Raw genomic sequence first — 20,767 nt, forward strand, 5'->3', positions numbered from 1 at the left:
ACAGCTATCAGCACCCCGGTATCCCATCGCCATTCAGTATGACAGCAGAATACAAGGGCCAACATAGGCAGTAGTGCATTAATTCAGAAGTCAGGTTCATGCAATGTTTACAGTAAATATTTTCTCGCCATTTATAAATTATGTGTTACCAATAAGAAAAAAAAAACATTACAAAATTCCCAAAAAAATTCACCTTTGCAATGTTACTTGACAGCCATCAGCACTGACAGTATTTATTTATTTTTTTTTAAATTTTTTAATCTGGTTTATGATGTTAGATTGAAAATTTTCATTCAGCCCTGCTGTGAGCGAATTACCGCTACAAATGATAAGTATTTTTTTTTTTTTTTTACTTAAACACATTTACACTTTTTTTATTTTTATTTCTTGGATTCCTCACTATATTAAAAATAGATAAATTTTTTATAGTGTATTTTATGTGCTCATTGGATTTAGAAATCTAGTAAAATTGAAAATATTTAAATTAACCTGCGGTTAGCCACAGTAAAATCAAGTGACCTGTAACATGTGCAGTACCCACCACGCACTGCAAACTCCTCTCAGTGTGGGAAGGGTTAAAATGATTCAATGATCAGGGGAGCCTGGATCCCCCTGTCATTGAAGGGGTTAAAGGCACCTTAATACAATCAGCATAGACATTTTGGTTACTTACTAATTGTTTTTAATTCAAATAGATTTTGCTCTCAAAAGGACTTGAATTAATATATTAAATTAAAAAAAGTTACAAAAAATAATTTTGATATCGATTTAACCCAAGCGTTCCCGTGTATGAACCTGAATTTATATTATTATTTTCCATAAAATTTCCTGTTTAGAAGAAATATGAGGAGATTCACGTTGACTTTCGCCTTGTCAAACATTTTCATTACAGCAACACCGTCGTATTGCATTTGCAATAAGTCCTGAAATTAAAAAATAAATAAATAAATGAGGTCAGAAGAGATGATTTTAGACAAGGATACATATTTATGAAATTAATAAATTCATTTTTATGGGTTTTGGTTCATTGGACACTGGACATAAAACTAAGCGACAGAAAATCAACTATGTTATGTGATTTTCAGATGTGCTTTTTATTTAAAGGGGCTCTATCCACAAAATTATGCTGATAGAGCCCCACATATGCATGAATAGCCTTTAAAAAGGCCATTCAGGCATTGCTAATGTTATATTAAACTACCCCCCCCCCAGTTTTAAAATAATACCCTAAAAAAGAATATGATAATAATACCGTATCGTGCATGCTGGGCGGGCATGTATGGTCCGACATCATCTTTAGCCACGCCTACATCTTCTTTCTTCTTGCAGCGATGTCCTTGGGTCCCATTTTCCTCATCTTCTTCTTCCGACGTCATTGCTTGTAATCCCGCGCTGGCGCAGTAGCAGGGAAACAGTAGCAGGGCTACTTCTACTGCGCCAGCGCGGGATGACAAGCAATGAGGCTGGAAGAAGAAGACGAGGAAGACGGAACCCGAGGAGTATGCTCAGTTTGCCTGCTACTGTTCTCCTGCTACTCCTCGGGTCCCGTCTTTCTCGTCTTCAATCCTGTGCCAGCACAGTAACAGGGGAACTGAGCATACTCAGTTCCCCTGCTACTGCGCTGGCGCGGGATTACAAGCAATGACGCCAGAAGAAGAAGACGAGGAAGATGGGGCCCAAGGACATCGCTGCAAGAAGAAAGAAGATGTAGGCGTGGCTAAAGACGACGTCGGACCGTGCATGCCCACCTAGTGTACACGATACTATATGATTATCATATTCTTTTTTAGGGTATTATTTTAAAACGGCAGCGGGGGGGGGGGGGGGGGGGTAATTTAATATAACATTAGCAAGACTGTTTGGATTCAACATACCATAGGATATTCCTATATGATAAATTATAGTATATCTGCTGTTTTCTGGTCCACATTTCTCTAGGTGAGGAGGCCCAGGCAAAATGAAGATGTGGCTGCACATGTGAGATTTCATTCATGTCTAGGGGAGTCATGTAAAATGTTCAAAATTTATTTTGTATGAAGAGAGGCCACTGACAGGTTCTCTTCCTCTTACAAATTATTTTAGTTGTTTTTTCATAGGTCAATAATCCCTATAGAGTCTTGAAGTATTTGATACCTGAAAGTGAAGCTGGACCTTTTCCATCTCCACTCCAAGAAACTTTGCCTTCACTTCAAAATCACCAACTTCATCGCCAGGAGTGATGTCAAAGAGAACATTTTTGAATCTGAAAGAAGATATTTCAGTAACTGTTTAGTTTATCACCTTCATTCTGAAAAATGTAAGTCATGCATATAAAACTCTTCACCACTTTCCATCTCCAACTACCAGAAGTAAGAATTATTCCTTAGAGCGTTACCATAAAAAAGGGAAGGGCAGGAAATGGTCTTAAAAAACATAATAACCAGGAAATGTTAGGTTTCCTTGAAACTTGAAAACTGAAGATCATGATAACTTTTTGTTGCCCCTTCCCTACCTTGTGTGACCTTTGCCTACATCCATACACTTAGGATGGCTACTGACTACTTCTCATGTATACATGATTGGATCAGTCAACTGTTATCCTGTCAACTTCCAGGCATCTCTAGCAGTATATATTTCCTGGGATCACAATAGTGGTATAGCTAGCGAGAGAAACGCATGCAATTTTTTTTTAAACTATATTGGTGTCTAAAGGACACCGATACAGTTGAAATGCTTGGTAGAGCAGGAAGCATGTGGCTTCCTGCTCTGGCATTCTGTATGCCACCATGGATCTGCTGTGAAAATCCATTTGAGAAGAACATCACTGCTCAGTCACTTATTGACTGCGGGCAGCAAAGGTCAGTAAGACCGGGGACTCAGAGACTCAGATCCCAAGCTGAACTGACAGATGATTATGTAGTGTTTGTTATTTTAAGCTTCCCTTGAAAAAAAACCCCAAAAAAACTGGGACACCCCTTTAATCTTAAAATAACTAACTAAAGACCGTGAACTAGTTGGGGTACATAGTGGCATTTGCAGATGAAGGGGTGCTAGTATCTCATTCACACTACTTTTACTCACTGGTTGGTCTGTAGCCCTTCTATTTCCAGTATGACGCCCTTCTCATGTAGTCTCGCTGCTGTGTATTTAAGGGAGGACTGTTTCATTTTCTTACTGCCTTTCTCTTCTCCTTTCCCATCTACTTTTATAGAACGTCTTGAATTCCTATATGAAATATTTCATGTTATTAAAAGCAGTACAAGAACAAAATATCAGAGAAAGTTAGAATTGTACAAAAAAAATTATTTTAAATAAATTTTAAAAATTATTTAATTCCAAGATATACCAGATTTGGTTTCCCTGCAGTTTTGCGTTTCTTTTGACGGTGCTGTACATTAACCCAATTTAGACCATAGCAGACTGTTTTTTTTTGTTTTTTTTTTAATGTAGATTGTGAGCCCCACATAGAGATCACAATGTACATTTTTTCCCTATCAGTATGTCTTTTTGGAATATGGGATGGAAATCCATGCAAACACGTGGAGAACATACAAACTCCTTGCAGATGTTTTTTTGCCCTTGGCGGGATTTGAACACCAGGACTCCAGCGCTGCAAAGCTGCACTGCTAACCAGCCACCGTGTGGCCCCTGACCATAGAAGACTGTTGGCCATAAAAAGGGCAGCTCTACACATACAAGTTTTCTGTTACAGAAGCAGAACAAAGAAAATAATGGCAGAGACTTATGTATTTATGTCACCATTTAAAAGAGGACCTTTTATGTCCTCTTAAACAGGGAGTGTTATATGCAAAAGCAAAGCTGGCATTGCGCTGAATTCAGGGTACTATCAGCCTTGCCGGTATCTTCCTCTGTTGCAGAGATAATAATAATGATACTGATATTGTTGCTTCAGCTACCGATAGCAGTGCATTGTTACTACCAATATCACAACTCAGCGATATCGCTTGGCAGTGGAGGCCGCCACGTCCAACCTTCACAGTGCAAGATTATAGAAATGTACTTTTGGAGGGACGTTACTCACCACCATGCAAGAAAGCTGAGCTGTCAGGAGGGGCCCCCCGACAGTGAAGTGATAACAGTAGCTGAAACTACTAGCACCGATATCTCTGCAACAGGGGAAGATACCGCCATAGCTGAAAGCTCACTGACTCCCATGCACCGTCAGCTTTGCTGAGTTATATAACTCACCCTACCATAGAGGAAATGAAAGGTCCACTTTAAAAGTAGGAAAGCACTTTCTATTACTTTTGTTGAAACATCTCCATATACAGTTCCTGGATTATAGTCATATCAGCATAGATGCTACACCCTATATATTTTGCAGCGTCAGAGTGGTTTCTCTCTCTTCTGCTCTCTTTTTGGAAGCTGTATATAATACATATGTATACACACTACTTACTTTCTAGTTAAGTTGTCCAGACAAGTCTTGATGTACGTGTTATAATAAGTTATCTGGTCTTCAAAAAATGCTGTTTTGGAGTTTAGGGCATTGAGAGTCTGCTGAAGTTTTACAAGTTCAGCTTTTCGCCGCTGCCTGTGTCGCCTTTGGTTACGGATGTCCTGCAAGGATAGGAAAAAAAGAAAATAATATTATAATGTAATATAAACTGTAAAGGTAAGGTTATAAAATAGTGTGTGGTGTAGGAGTTATTGAGCGATGTGACGAAAAAATGTCAATAAAAAATGTGGTCATCTTAGTAACTTCGTACAGTCAAACCTCATCTTAGTAACTTCGTACGGTCAAACCTCATCTTCGTAACTTCGTACGGTCAAACCTCATCTTAGTAACTTCGTACGGTCAAACGTCATCTTAGTAACTTCGTACGGTCAAACGTCATCTTAGTAACTTAGTATGGTCAAACGTCATCTTAGTAACTTAGTATGGTCAAACATGGTCATCTTAGTATGGTCAAAGGTCATCTTAGTATGTACAAATGTAGTCATTTTATTAACTATACTTGTAGTATAGGAAAGGAAAATAGTAGTCACAATAGTAATACTACAATGATAAGAAACTTGTGAGAAGTATTCACTCATATCCAGACTACCAAATTCACAAATTGTAAAGCACTGTGGAATAGACTGGTGCTAGGTTAATAAAGATTAAAGATGAGCGAGTAGTATTCGATCGAGTAGGTATTCAATGAAATACTAAGGTATTCGAAATACTTGTACTTGGTCGAATACCATGCGGTAAACGCCTTTACGTTTACCGTGTGGTATTCAACAGAGTACGAGTATTTCAAATATCGTAGAATTCCATCAAATACCTACTCGATCGAATACTACTCGCTCATCTCTAATAAAGATTATTAATATTAGATTATTTTGGTACAGAATTACAGGATTGTGGATGCTAAGAAGAATCTTAAATGATTTTTTTCCTGGGATTTGTGTATTGATGGCCTATCCTTAGGACTAGGCATTAATATTTGATTGACTGTGGTTTGACAACATGCACCCTCCGCTGATCTGCTATTTTAAAGACGTTGTCCGAGACCCAGGTCTAATGTAATATACTGATGACCTAACCAAAATAGCTTTATATTGAGTGGGGGCACAAGGGGACTAAGTGGGATCAAAGGAGGCAGGAGAGGGGTAAGAGGTGGGGCTTACTATATAAATTTGCCACAGCAGTAGATTTGGTCCCTCTTTTGGGTCTCTGAACATTGTTAGGTATATATTCAGGTATTGTTTATGGTGGTATTTCAGTAATGACCTATTCATCCATATATTTGCAAACAAAACGTTAACTTTTCACTTCGTAAATTCGAAGCGTCCCTCTTTGACTGTACAAAAAAATTGGAAAATACGATAATTCTATAAACCAAGTAAAATCAGTAAGGAAGGAATCTGCAGAACCTTAGCAATCTCGTTGATAATTTCTTGGTACTTCATTTCATCTGTCACTAGTCCAGCCTGTTCTAAAGTGCGGAGGTTTCTAAGGATTTTCCTTTTCTTCTGTTCCAAGGGGAGCTGGCCATCTTCCAAGACAGATTGACTCCGCTTCATTTTATCTGGTGTCCTGGCATCGAGAGCAGCACGTTTCTCAATAACCTTCAAGTGTTCATTTTCCTAGAATTAAAATACATGGAGCTGCTTAGTGAGATGATGTACATGACGTGGCACATATCTATGAGGATTTTGGTTAGTTTACACAAACTTTTTGGTAAAAATTTAAAATGCAAGTTAAAGCTCCGGTCAAATTTATTATGCTCTAGCCCTGTAGTACATACTACACCGAGTGCATTATTCACTTTATTCAGCCTGGTTCCCCCAGCTGGGCTTATGATCACTATACTTAACCTTGCAGTTTACATACGCTGTTGTAGGGCCGGTTAGTCACATAGTGAACATGGCTTTTCTATGTAAAAGTGCAATATTACTACTGAAAATATCAACTTTTAATTCATGTGCAAATAAGTTGCTCAGTGCATCGATTTATGGCTTTGCCTGATAGAACCAGTGGTGGCCACCCATGGGCCCACCAATGAGCCACAACCACAGGACATTACAGATGTGCTGGCGAATATAACAAACAGCATATTTGCAAATTAAATGCTGATTTTCTTGGTTGCAAGATTGTACATGGACACAAAAACGGTCACTATTTCAACAACTACCCCTAAAACAGCATATACGTCATATAAGAAAAAGGTTTAGGTGCCAGTAGATTCCTTTTAAAGAAGAACTTTGCCAATTCTCTGCCCCTATTTCAGTGACAATCTGGCTATAGGATCAACTACCACTTCCAGATCCAGAAAACTTCAATAAGGTCTGAGCAAAACACTCGGGTAAGGCTACACCTCACATTTTTGTGTGTCTAGCTGAAGCTTTGCAAAACTGTGACGGTCTGCCTACATCCGGCAGTTCTATTAGCCATAGTACCCTACAACCTCATACAAGATAGTCGCTGGGTGTTGACCTGATAAAAGTCTTCTTGATAATTGCTTTCCTCCACCAAAAGTGACCCCTGCCATTGGAGAATACCTTTGCCCTAATAGTATTACGTCTGCAATGATGAAGGTAGGTGGTAGGTGTGATAGTAGTATCCACATGTCAGAACCCAAAGTTCCACAATGCAAACCGGCCCAGAGCACCACACTACCACTTTTGACCTCCTTCCCTATCTAACCCCTGGCCTTCTTCCATAGTGCTTCTTGGTGCCATCTCTTGGACCCATATATTAAAAAATATATATGATTCATCAGACTAGGCCACCTTCTTCTATATCTCCACGGTCCACTTCTAAAGCTTACATGCCCATTTTACACACTTTTGGCAGTGGCCAGAGCTCATGGTTATGCAGCAAGCTGTAGTGTCCTGTGTGTCCTATGTGTCCTTCAGACACCTCACTATTATAGCTAGCCTGGGTACAAAGGGTTATTGGTTCTTCTCTCCTTGGGTCACTGATGGTAGGTACTAACCATTGAATATCAGGAACACTACAAGGCTTGCTCTTTTGGAAATGTTCTGACCCAGTAATTTAGCCATAAATATAACCTTTGTCAAAGTCAATAAGTTCCTTTTCTTTTCTCGGTGTTGCAATTTCAACATTGAGGAATGTATATAACTATATACATATCTAAAAAAGAAATATCATGTGAAAGAAGTCATTTTTACCTGTGGCACAGATGCTGGGGTTTCCAAGATTTCTAAGAGTTTTTCTCCAGGCTGTGTGCGAATAACGTCTACTATTAACTTCTTAGTTCTGAAATGAAAACATTGAAAAGACAGAATACATCAAAGTGCCCCTTATGCTGTTCCAGGAGAAATACTAGCACTGTTCCAGAAACAGACATAAAAATAGCAAGTCAAGATGTGACAAGTTGTGTAAATTCGAGAAATAGTTTGAAATTTGGAGAATCTTAGCTTTGCCATTCCAAGCCACCATGTTTGTCCTGGACCCCATTATTTGAATGGAGTACAGTCGGGCACAAATGCTGCTACCCCCTTTAATTCTACTGGAAATGCAGCAATTGGCTTCTCTTCAGAGATAAGAAAGGAGCGCAATGGGAAAGCAAATGAAGAAAAAAAAAAAAAAAGGGACACCCCTTCTTGTGATCAATGGGGGTCCCAGAGATCAGAGCCTGACTATGACTCCTTCATAAATGTCTGGCAGCCATGGTCAGACAGAAGTAAAAGATCCTCCAATTCACAAAAAATAAAAAGCACAAGTGATTGAATTCTTATGAAAATAAAATATGTAACAGGTTATTTATCTATTATACAATATTAATAATTATATACCGTATATACTCGAGCATAAGCCGACCCGAATATAAGCCGAGGCCCCTAATTTTACTACAAAAAACTGGGAAAACTGATTGACTTGAGTATAAGCCGAGGGGGGGGGGGGGAAATGCAGAAGCTACTAAAAAATTTCAAAATTTAAAATGGTCGGAGTTTTTGGGTGCAGTAGGTGCTGGGTGCTGGGGAAGGGGAGGGGGTGTTTTGGTTGTCTGTCTGCCCCTTCCCTGAGCTTGAGGACTGAGTTTTTTCCCCTCACTTGGAATTCAGCCTGGCTGACTATAGGGTATCTGCAGTGCTCCTATTAACCCCTTCCCGACGGAACAGGAGCACTGCAGATCCCCTATATTCAGTAGACCGGGCACTGTCAGACACAGGGATACCTAATGTGTATGTGTTTCACAGTAATTTTCTACTTTTATATGTATTCTAGGGAAAGGAGGGATTTAGAACTTTTTTTTAATTTTTTTAAAGCTTTTTTCCACTATTTTATGGGAGATTCTATACATTGATATTGCGGCTGGTCATAGACCCCCCTCCCCCCCAAAAAAAAACCAAAAAAAAAATATTTCTTGCTGACTCGAGTATAAGCCGAGGGGGGCTTTTTCGGCACAAAAACTGTGCTGAAAAATTCGGCTTATACTCGAGTATATACGGTAATACAATTAGTCATTTTACCCAAAAAGTAGCCATGACACTACAACTGCAACACAGCCCTGGATCTAGGAGTTACTCTAGTCAATACGGGAGTGTACAGAACTTTCTGGGAACATGTCTATCCAGTAGTGAAGTAATCCAGGACATTTTACTCAAAAGCTATGAACAAGAGTTGGTTACACTGTCAGATAATATGAGAAACATGTGTCCTTGAAGAGGTCTTTTGCAGTTGTTCCCATGTAGTTTGATTAGCTATTATTGCTTTATAAAGGGACATCATGTCCAGATCCATGGGAAAGTATGCAGTCCAATGTACACAGTCACTTTACTAAACAGATACATCTAAGCAAAGGCGTCACAAAGACGGCATTAGGAAAAAATGATTATTTATACAAGAATGGGCTTATGTATGATGTAGTCTGAAACTCACTGCCAGTCTCAAGCTGCCACCCTTTCCCTATTCATGCTTTACCCTGAAGCTCTGCTTGTGGCTGTGGGGTATAGGTTTATAGTTCCCCCAAGTCCAATATATGAACAGATCGGAGTTGTCCACGGTAGAATTTGTATGTGGATAAGGATTGTTTAGGGACACTGATAGACAATAGTACCGATCCGTGATTTATTTAGTAACTTAGTACATGAAAATGGAAATTAGTTTGTAGCGACAATGTAATGGTCTGTTCATATCTGCATTGTCACTTCCATTTGAAATAGAAGCCACAATACTGATCTGTCACAAGGTGGACACGAGGGGCGCCCAATGTACTACACAGATTTATAATGGGTTCTATAGGGTTGGAATCTGCGACAGAGACGCTGGATCTTTGGTGTATACACACACACACACACCAGTAAATGTCAGCAGCATAAAGTGAGACAGATTCTGTGTGTGTGTAGGGAGGGGGGGGGGTCATTGGCACGACTATGCGGAGGCACCAACAGGGGATGGGATTGATGGGAAGCTTGTGTGTACAGACATGTCGTCTGGCCCTGATAGAGAAGGAAAGAGAAATATAAATGCGCTACAATGTATGGATGGGACGCAACTGATGGTTGTGAGGAGAAGTTGCATGGGAAAGGGGGGCAAGCTGAGATTTTGTACCAGGGCCCGTGAGCCTTAGGTTATACCCTTGAACGGTGACCTTTGATACAGTTATGAACAAAGCCGAAGTCATGGCGGAAGGCAAGCAAAGACTTCCTAGAAAGTCATACCGACCAAGGACAGTCAACTAATATAAAAAGCCAGAATTAAACAGCAACTGGTCTGCGGCAGCTGAACGTAGAACAAAACGCAGACCATTCAATGGCTAGCATACCACAAGTCACAACCTCTCTCATAAAACGTTTATTTCTTGTTTAACCAAATTCCATATTAAATGACTTACTTAATCATCAGACTCTTCAGATCTTTATCTTCTCCTTCTCGTAAATCAAACTTGCTAGTTAATGAGAGAGAGATCTCCGTTTTTGCCATCTGACTAAGGGCATTCTCTTTGTTGGGATCGCTTGAGTCGACTGCACCTTCACCTGCCATAAAACATAATATCATTAGCGTTAGATGTTCTTTGTAAGAGTTAAATTGATGGTTCTAACATAAGTATTACTGACCCCTGCTTCACTAGGTCTCTCCTTACAGATCTCTTATTAGGAAGTACAAGGTAATAGACTTTTGCATAAGCCTGTACGTCTACTCTAAGTACCCTTTGTCAAATCTGCAGAAAATGTTTGGGGACAACACGGTGGCTTAGTGGTTAGCGCTGCAGCCTTGGAGTCCTGGGTTCGAATCCCGCCAGGAACATCTGCAAGGAGTTTGTATGTTCTCCCTGTGTCTGGGTGGATTTCCTCCCAGTGTACCAACACATACTGATAGGGAAAAAAATGTACATTGTGATCCCTATATGGGGCTCACAATTTACATTAAAAAATAATAATAATAATAATCTGCAGAAAATGTTTGTTTACACAGAATAGCCTATAAGGCTGTAGGTATACGTAAAACTCTTGCCCATATACCTGAAAGTCAGCACTTGAAGATTCAGTTACACACCCCTGTCCCTTCTTGTCTAAATGCAGATCATGAGATGAACAAAACAACACGATTTTGCGATACTCTGTCACAAGATGTCTATGTGTGGCCACCTACTGGCTGTGTCTTTAATTACAGCCTGTCAAGAGCTTTCACAGCATGTCTTGATACTAGATTATATTGCTTTCATAGGAAATTGAAGTCATTAGCCAAATCTTACTACTACTATACAGTGGATGGGATTGCAGTTCTGCTCCTAAGACTTGAATAAGATCAGACTACATGCTCTGCATCCGCTGCAGCAGCTTCCAACACAGAAAGACTGCCAAAATAGCTAAATCGGTGTGGGGTACAGGTGCTGGACCACCACAGATCAGATACGGATTACCTAGCCATTTGGGGCCAGAAAACCACTTTAATAATCCCCTTATGTTTTCTCTATTGAAATTTATTTTGATATCAAGGGAAACCCTTTACCTTACTGCTAGAGGAATTGTTAGCATTAAAGGAATTAATAGTGTTTAAAGACTTCACTTATATTGAAAGGAATTTTCCAGTTTCAGCAAATAAATGTTATTGTTTGTGTCTGTATACTTTCTATATTGATTCAGTTTTCTAGATGTCTGCTTGCTGTCACTCATTCTTTATTTACTTTGAGTGGATAAAAACCTGTCGAAGATCATATGACAGACAGTCCATGGTCATGTGATGAACACAGAGATGCACGGCTTGTTACAAGACATATCTGATGACTGTGCTGTGACTGTAATGAGCTGTGCGCCTGTGTGCTCATCACTTGACCATGGACTGTATAATCACTTGACCATGGACTGTATATCACATGACCATGGACTGTATATCACATGACCAAGGACTGTATATCACATGACCATGGACTGATTATTGTCCATTGTAAGTAAAGAAAGAATAACAGTGAGCAGAGATCTAGAAAACAATAAGGAATTGATACAGAAAATATATTAGAAAACTGTACACCTTCCCATCGTGGATATCATTTTTGCCCTGAGTGTACATTTATTATAAGGTATTTTTTTTTAAGTAGCATATTTATAAGTAGGTATATACAGTGAAACCTCCCAAGAAGACCACCTCTCTGACAAGAGACCTTATTTTGACAGATTTTTCCCTTCTACCATATATTATGCATACTGACCACCATCTTCTTTGAAAGACTACCCCCTTTTATGCAAGTTTTGGTGCTCATCTTAAAGATGTTCCACTGTATACTGAAGCCTCTGTAAGACACTACATCAGAGTTGGTCTTCACGAAGAGGTGAACCAAATTGTGTTTTTCAATTCCTTATGATCTATGTATAGTCCTCATGTTTTCTGAGAAAACCTTATTACTTTAGAAGACCATTTTCCTTCAAACTTGGGTCCTATTTCCAGAGCGGTTTCATGTGTGCACGACTTGTTACAAGTAGCAGCTAGTAATATTCATCTATACTTATCTTACCCCCACAGAACACCAGGGAGGAAGTTGCTTAACAAACCACACTAGCACGAATAATACATTAAACTCAATAAGAAGTTGTTTTTTTTTCTTTACCAAGGAAAGACTCGACGTCAGGCACGGTACCAAGAGCCTCAAGAAGCTCGTGCAGAATGTCATTGTGGTCTGGAGAAATTGCATCTTGATGTTCTAAAAGCAGCTACAAGGGAAAAGGACAATAAGGTCACAAAGCCTCTGGGCAGTACTAAAATATTAGCTCCTCCACAGAACTGAACATACATCAGCTACATATATATATATATATATATATATATATATATATATATATATATATATATATACACACATTCAGTAGTGACTACCTCAGTTACTAATTACTTTGTAAAGCTAGGTTCACTATAGAGATCGGCTTTCTGTTCTTCTGGTCCTCTTAAATAGCAGTAACCTGCGTAAACTCAAAGACCCCAAAGACTCTCCGCATTTTTTAAGCATTCTGGGGATGGAAACTCCGAACGTATAACGAGGTGAACCTGGTGTGAACCTAGCCTTAATTAGTATATTAACAAAATGGGTATTTAACGCTATTCATCATATCTTTAAAGAGATTCAATCATTTGAATCCCATTTTTTTTTTTATACCTAATGCGTAGGAATAGCCTTAAGAAAGGCTATTCTCCTACCTTTAGATGTCTTCTCCACGCCGCCGTTCCGTAGATATCCCGGTTTCCTTCGGTATGTAAATGAGTTCTCTCGCAGCATTGGGGGTGGTCCCCAGTGCTCAAACAGCACTGGGGGGCGTCCCCAATGCTGCGAGAGAACTCTCCAGCGGCGGCCTCGGTCTTCTTCTGGCACACTTCCTGGCAATGTCTTCTTCCGTTGGCTTCTTCTGGATTTAAAATTCACGCATGTGCAGTCGGCTCTGCCCAATGGCAGAGCCAACTGCGCATGCGTGAATTTTAAATCCAGAATAAGCCGACGTAAAGAGAAGAATAGCCTTTCGTAAGGCTATTCTTATGTGTTAGGGAGAAAATATGGGATTCAAATGATTGTATCCCTTTAATACTAGTTTTCTTCAGCAACGTCACCATTGCATACCACTATATGTATCAAATATCTTATCATATTTTAGGAATGCCAACTATAACAAGGTGCAACATATTTCTTAAAGTCTAATGAGAAAATGTTCTCATACAAAATGGCAGAAAGCAGACAGTAGAATGGGTATTATTAAAAGTACAGGTATAGGTACAGTAGGAACTGAACAAGTCTATGGGGAGGAGCTGAACAAGTCTATGGGGAGGAGCTGAACAAGTCTATGGGGAGGAGCTGAACAAGTCTATGGGGAGGAGCTGAACAAGTCTATGGGGAGGAGCTGAACAAGTCTATGGGGAGGAGCTGAACAAGTCTATGGGGAGGAGCTGAACAAGTCTATGGGGAGGGGGCTTGTAAACTAGCTCAGTAAACTTCTGCCTAATTACTTTTGCTCAGTAGTAAATTGAAGTTGTATGACAGTCCAGTCAGCTTGTCTGAATAAAACTGGCCTGATAGCTGTAGGCTCTCATTGGCTGGTTTAGATCACATGTGGCCTGGGCTACCTGGAGTAACTGTATCCAGGCTATTCAATGATCAAGATGTAAATGGAGGCCGGGTACCTAACCAGTACTTTACTAAGTACATAGCCAGCCACCATTTTGAGCGAATCATCAAAAACAAATCCCCAAAAATTTCTTGGACTCTGAAATGTGTGGGACATTTGTAACAAATTTGATTTGAGCCGAATTGCTTAGTTAGTCTTTATCATCTGGGCTATACCTCTCATGACTTTGGGAGGTCTATTTTCCTCCCTCATCTATAGGGACAGTCATTTTAGGGTTACATTCTGTGTCAGCATCCGTTTTCAATCTTGGTAGTGTTTATTTGATCATTTTCCTTCTGTTTCTTTCAGGACAAACACAAACAGATGGGACGAATTACATGAAACAGAAATAACTTGCTCACTTTCGCAAAGAAGGGTAAAAAAAAATTATGATTGAAAACATAAAATCTTCCACACTGTACTCATTAATAACAGCGTACATCAGCGTGGGATACTTGGCGACTGTTCTACAAACCTGAACCTCATACTGACTGCTGGCAGACTTGTGAATGACATAACACTGGTCACTGATCTCTAGGACGCATACAGAAATTTAAGTGGGTGTAATTCTTTCCTAACTACATTTCATCCACATCCTCCCTAAGACACAAAGATTAATAACTGGTCCCCAGAAACCTTGGATGTTGAGTCACTGCCTAAGATGACAGTAACAAACATTCCTATAGCGATGACCAAAAAGTATCTGCTTTATGTCCTAACATCGGTTAAGTCAGTCCACGTCATTCAAGAAAGCCATCGTAAATGCATGTCTTTCTCCAAAGACTTCATCTTCTCTCACTCCTATACATTTCAGTGATTCTCTGAATGAGAGCTGCAGCTGCATCTCCCTCCTCCCCAGCTCCCACTCACTGTTGTAACAGTAGATGTGCCTTGTTGCACAGGACAGTCAGATCAGACAAGCTCAGACTTTGAACACCATCAGAGAAAATTGTAGAAATTGAGTGTATAGTTTTCATAACTTAAGACTTGTTTCATGAGGATTGTCTTTTCCAACATGTTCACATAAACATACAGTATAGATATATCAGATAATATGACATTGCATACATACCGAATGTGTATTGATAATTTCTTCTATGGAAATGTATATTACAGGTTTGCTTAATGTGATCAAATCTGAAAATTCATCAATATTGAATTTCTCCTCGGGTTCAGGAACTTCACAGGCAGCTTGAAAGAATTTTCTAAATTAAGAGAAGATATCAGAAATTTACCCTGAGTGATATACATTGTAACGTTTCTTACTTTGGAATGAATAAAAGTCCAAGCAGCATAATAACTTATCACTAGGGTTGAGCCGATCTTGACTTTTCAGGATCGATTTTAAAATCCAATTTCCGATCATTTTTCATTCGAACCCGATCTCGATCCCAATTCCGATCCCAATGTAAGTCAATGGGATTTTTTTATTAATCGGAGATCGGATTTTAAAAGCAATCCTATTCACTATGCAGCATGGAATCTAATAATTGTTAGAATCCACACTGTGTAGTCAACCACTAAGTAGCCAGAGGATTTTTTTTAATCCTCTGGCTACTTAGTCCCCCCTGGTGTCCACTTACCTGCAAAGATGGCTGCTCCGGTGCCCTCCTTTTTCGCCTTGCTGCTGCTCCACGCTGCTCTTCTCCCTTCGCTGCCCCCTCCCTGCCAGGTTAGGAGAGTGTGGGCAGGTTAGGAGAGTGTGGGCGGGTTCTAGGAGGGGAGACGTCACATCTCCCTGCTCTTTACCCGCCCACACTCTCCTAAGCCACAAGCCCCGCCTTCCTAGCGCTTTAAACACTAACCTGGGAGGCGGCGGCAGAGGCGAGAAGAGCAGCGTGGAGTGGCAGCGAGGCGAAGAAGAAGGAGGGCACCGGAGCAGCCATCTCTGTAGGTAAGTAGCTGCTAGAGATGTTAGTTTAGTCTCCCATTAGAATGAATGGAGGCAGCCGGTGCGCAGGGGGTTAAGGCCATGTGCCGGCTGCTTCCATTCATTCCTATGGAACCGATCTCGATCCCACCTAAAACGATCGTATTCGGAATTCCGATCGCGATCGTGAAATATTATCGATCGCCGATCGGAATCCGATCTTTTCCGAACACGATCGCTCAACCCTACTTATCACAATGATGGAATGGATCGGTCCGTGAAATTTACAAAAACTTAAGAGAAAAGTGGAGGAATTGCTGATAATAGCCAAGTAAAAGCAGAAATCTAAATATCATTGTACATATCTTCTTCCTTTACCATCCGCTAGTTTTTGTAATGGAGAATCTACTGAGTGAGATTATGATGGGCTTGTGTTTATACACAGCAGTCAATCTAAAGAGGCAGAGCGGCAGAGGGAAGGAAGAGAGCAGCAGCCGATGAGGAGACATGTTTTTTCTCATTGTGAGCAGGTATCGCCAATACATAGACATATTTTGAAGTTCACAACTACATACACTGTCATATGTTCCATTAAATAAAGTGTATAATAACTACTAACCGGAACTTCTGGTAGGTCTGAGATAAGTAGCCATTCATAGAAGACATATGCGCATTCTCTCCATCAAAGAGTTTATTGGAAGCCGCGTGCTGAAGAACCTTAGCCACAGACCCCAAGTTCCTTCTCTGATCTGAATGAATCTGCCCCCCTGCTGTCATGTCAATGATGTCAAACCCATCTGGGGCGACAATAGCAGGATTCATGTACCGGTAATAAAGGAGGTTTCCAACAATCTAAAAGCAAGAGAAAGACACATTATATAACGGTCATGAATAGGATGTGTTAATGTCTATAGAACAAGTCGTCATTGTTTAAAAAAAAATAAAAAATGTCTAATTTAATTTGCAGCTAAAAAGCAGTTTTATATTAACATGAATGCACACACCGGGTATGTCCATTCAGGATGGATACACTGTGAATATTCACATCCAAAAAAAATGGATGAGATTTGAGATTTTAACAAATTTTATCAAAAATGAAGAAGTTTTCACCGTTCATAGGATGAATTATATGGTAAATCCCTATGAACGTCTGGAACTAATAAAATAAATTCTGGTTTGGAAAATTCATATACTTGGATGTACCCCAACTTTATCCTGACATGGTTGCCTGGGAGAATTTTCACCCTTCAAATTCATGTCTATAAATCTGTAACACTTTATTAGAACAGTGACATCTGCAGGTCACAGGAGGTATAGACTTCAAAGAAAACTAAAGGAGGAGAAAATGTCAATCGGAGAGATGTCAACGGGAGAGAGCCCTGCACAGGATGATTCACAAATGGCAAGTCACGGCAAAAGTGGGAGTGGCCTGTTATACGGGATGGCCATTATAAAAGGGAACAGTTACATATATGCAGACCCTACATAACGATATTAGACCCAAGATTGTTACCAGCTAATAAACAATTGCACCAGTTTTATTTACAACATTTAGTGATCACTTTCAGCACCGCACCTTCCATGAGGCGACCTGAAGCGACCGCTTCAGGCAGCGCTATGCCAGGGCCTCAGGGAGGGCGGCATTTTTGCTTACCTAAGCCAGTCCAGGACAAGCTGTCTTGGACTAGCTTAGCACCGAGCCGCGGATTGGGGAGGCCGCTGAGCAGCACTGCTCCAGTGGCCTCCTCTCATACTCTGGCAGAGAGCAGGTCCTCTCCCTGCCTTCTCTCTGCCGGCGAACGCCGCTAAGCCCCGCCCCCTTCACTTCGCCCCGCTTTCTGTCGTCCGCCTCGGGCGGGGAAACAGGCAGGTTCACCCCTGATCACTTTACATATTTTTTGGCAATGTATGTAATTTATAAGCATTTCTTACTACAAGGCTAGGCAAGTTAGATACTATGTATATTTTTTCTCATACCAAGCTTTTAATTTCCCTGCATCTGTAGGATATAGAGAAATCTCTCTATATGCCACAACATTGTAAGTTTTTAAAATACATATTTAAGTTTAAGTAGGGAAATATCTTTGCATACTCTGTTTCCTGGGTTCAATCCCTAGCAGATACCTAATGAAATTTTTTTTTTAATAAGATTAAACTTTATATTCATAGAGGATCTCCCGGCAATCTGGACCTCATAAATATTCACTGTGGATATGTAATAACAGAAAGCACCTGGACTTTTCTTATTATAATTTTTAATTATCCCTATGGACATGGCTGTATTTTTAACCCTTTCCCGCCGATGGCATTTTTTGATTTTCGTTTTTCGTTTTTGGCTCCCCTTGTTCTAAACCCCATAACTTTTTTATTTCTCCGCTCCCAGAGCCATATGAGGTCTTAATTTTTGCAGGACAAATTTTTCTTCATGATGCCACCATTAATTATTCTATATAATATACTGGGAAGCAGGAAAAAAAATTCAGAATGGGGTGGATTTGAAGAAAAAATGCATTCCTGCGACATTCTTACAGGCTTTGGTTTTACGGCGTTCACTGTGCAACCAAAATGACAAGTCCCCTGTATTCTGTGTTTCGGTACAGTTCCAGGGATACCAAATTTATATGGTTTTATTTACATTTTGACCCCTTAAAAAAAAAAAAAAATCTAAAACTGTTAAAAATTTTTTTTTCTAAAAGTCGCCATATTCCGACAGCTGTAACTTTTTTATATGTCAGTGTACAGGGATGAATAGGGCGTCTTTTTTTGCAGGGCCGGGTGTACTTTTTAGTTCTACCATTTTCGGGAAATGTTATTGCTTTGATCACTTTTTATTCAAATTTTTATCAGAATCACTTTGGCACTTTTGACTATTTTTCCCGCTACGTCGTTTACGGAACAGGAAAAATATTTTTATAGATTTGTAGAGTGGGCGATTTCGGACGCGGGGATACCTAACATGTATGTGTTTCACAGTTTTTAACTACTTTTATATGTGTTCTAGGGAAAGGGGGGTGATTTGAATTTTTAATACTTTTTATATATATTATATTTTTTATTTATTTTTATTTATTTTTTTGCATTTATTAGACCCCCTAGGGGTGTTGAACCCCAGGGGGTCTGATCACTAATGCAATGCATTACAATGCTAATGCATTGCAAAAAAATCATCCTTTCTTTTGCAGGCTGCATAGACCAGCCTGCAAAAGAGAGAATTTGCAGACAAGCCTGGGAGCCTTGTAAAGGCTGTCATGCCAACGTGACGTCGGCCCTGGAGCATGCTCCAGGAGCCGGCGATCACCAGCAAAATGGCGGCGCCCATGCGCCGCCGGGAAAATGGCGCCTCCGGACTATTACGTACTATTACGACGCATGTCGGGAAAGGGTTAACAGATCACTGTGGGGGTCGTAGGATCAAGTTGCGTGATATGGAGCAAGTACTAATCCGGTCGGTTTTTGCAGATCAGTCCATTTATTCTATTGATAGATATAGAGTAGATGGAAAACACGCACTGCACACGGATACCATGCATGTGCTGTGTGTCCCATTTTCCACAGATTAGCACATGACTTTGGTTGTGTGTACGGGGCCTTAGAGGTAGACTTTAGATAAAGACTTTAATCATTCCGATGGATCAGAAAACAACTCAGATAACTAGACAAAGGGAATAGTTTTTCACCAACCTTTAAGAGCTCATCTTCTGTAGCATCTGGAAATTTTTCATGCAGGGAATTCTTCAGAACTTTTGCCACGTATCGCATCCCATAACTTCAGGGAAAGTGAAACAAGATGGAGAACTTTCATTATCAGGGCACAGAATATTTTACTACTAAATACCAAATAACTAGTATGTTGGCGGACTGGAGAACCATCAGCAAGTTGGTGATGAGTTACTTTATATAATATCTAACAAGTAACTCTACCTAAAAGATGAATTGGGTCCATAAGACCCTCTTTGAGAAAAGACCACCCCCTCATCCAAACCAGATTGCTTGTGAAATTTTCAGTTCCACGATATCTTATACAGTAAATATTCGTTATCTTCTAAGGCCTCACATAACAACCAAGTACGCAGGCCAAGGCTCTTGTGACAGGGGTCTGACGTGCCAACTCCATTCTGACGATTATAGGAATGGAATCCTCCATTGAAGACAATGGGGAGGGAAGCCACTTGGATTACAATGAAGCCATCAGAGTGCTTTCCCCTATTACTGTAATAATAATGTACGGCATCCTAGGATTTCTGGAACAGTTAGAAAAATGGTTTTATTTCGAAAAACCCTTTCTAAATTAAAGTTGATCAAGTCGCTCTTCAGATATACAACAAGTCGTACATGTGCAGTGGTAATGTATGGTACTGGCCTCTCAAATGATTCGACATCCATGTAATACATGGATGACCCGGACCCGAGAGAGGGTCTCTGGAGAAGAGTTTTGGTCACTTTGCTGCCTTTTGAAATAGAGAATATAGGAAGGCATTACTACACACCTGCCCACAGCTAAAAACACAGTGATAATGCGTGGCGTTTTTTTGCCGCAACGGTTTTCATTCCTCTATTAACTATATAGGGTTAACATATTGAGCTGCAATAACATGTTATGTCTTTGAAGACGCAGCTTTTCCGCAGCATTTTTCCCTACAATGACTGGATGACAAAAGAGCTCCCTCCAATGAGTCCCATTAAAAAGAATAGGATTTTAGTGTGGGGAAACTCTCCAAAAGCCACATAAAAAAAAACCTGTGTTACCACACCCTTAGGCCCCGTGAACGATCCGCAGCGCTGCATTTAAAACCATGGCAGGAACACATCGCGGTTCTTCCCACAGAGCTTTGAATGGAAAATTCACAGAGTTTT

At 40.1% G+C, this 20,767-nt stretch overlaps 1 protein-coding gene across 2 annotated transcripts in view; it reads right to left on the reverse strand.

The window, feature by feature from the left end:
* Positions 1-234: 234 nt before the first annotated feature.
* The window catches only part of IQGAP2 (IQ motif containing GTPase activating protein 2), a 264,000-nt gene continuing 243,467 nt past the window's right edge, over positions 235-20,767 (reverse strand). For both annotated transcript variants that reach the window (XM_075270512.1, XM_075270502.1), the window contains 11 exons: positions 19,595-19,679; positions 16,533-16,765; positions 15,116-15,248; positions 12,504-12,606; positions 10,293-10,434; positions 7,624-7,711; positions 5,863-6,075; positions 4,400-4,560; positions 3,061-3,204; positions 2,134-2,242; positions 235-923 (listed from right to left, as the gene is read on the reverse strand). In XM_075270512.1, the coding sequence (XP_075126613.1) occupies positions 810-923; positions 2,134-2,242; positions 3,061-3,204; positions 4,400-4,560; positions 5,863-6,075; positions 7,624-7,711; positions 10,293-10,434; positions 12,504-12,606; positions 15,116-15,248; positions 16,533-16,765; positions 19,595-19,679 (1,525 nt within the window). In that variant the 3' untranslated portion in view covers positions 235-809. The remainder of the gene's footprint in view (positions 924-2,133; positions 2,243-3,060; positions 3,205-4,399; positions 4,561-5,862; positions 6,076-7,623; positions 7,712-10,292; positions 10,435-12,503; positions 12,607-15,115; positions 15,249-16,532; positions 16,766-19,594; positions 19,680-20,767) is intronic.

Source organism: Leptodactylus fuscus, chromosome 1 (genome assembly GCF_031893055.1).
Source record: "Leptodactylus fuscus isolate aLepFus1 chromosome 1, aLepFus1.hap2, whole genome shotgun sequence".
Taxonomy (NCBI): Eukaryota; Metazoa; Chordata; class Amphibia; order Anura; family Leptodactylidae; genus Leptodactylus; species Leptodactylus fuscus.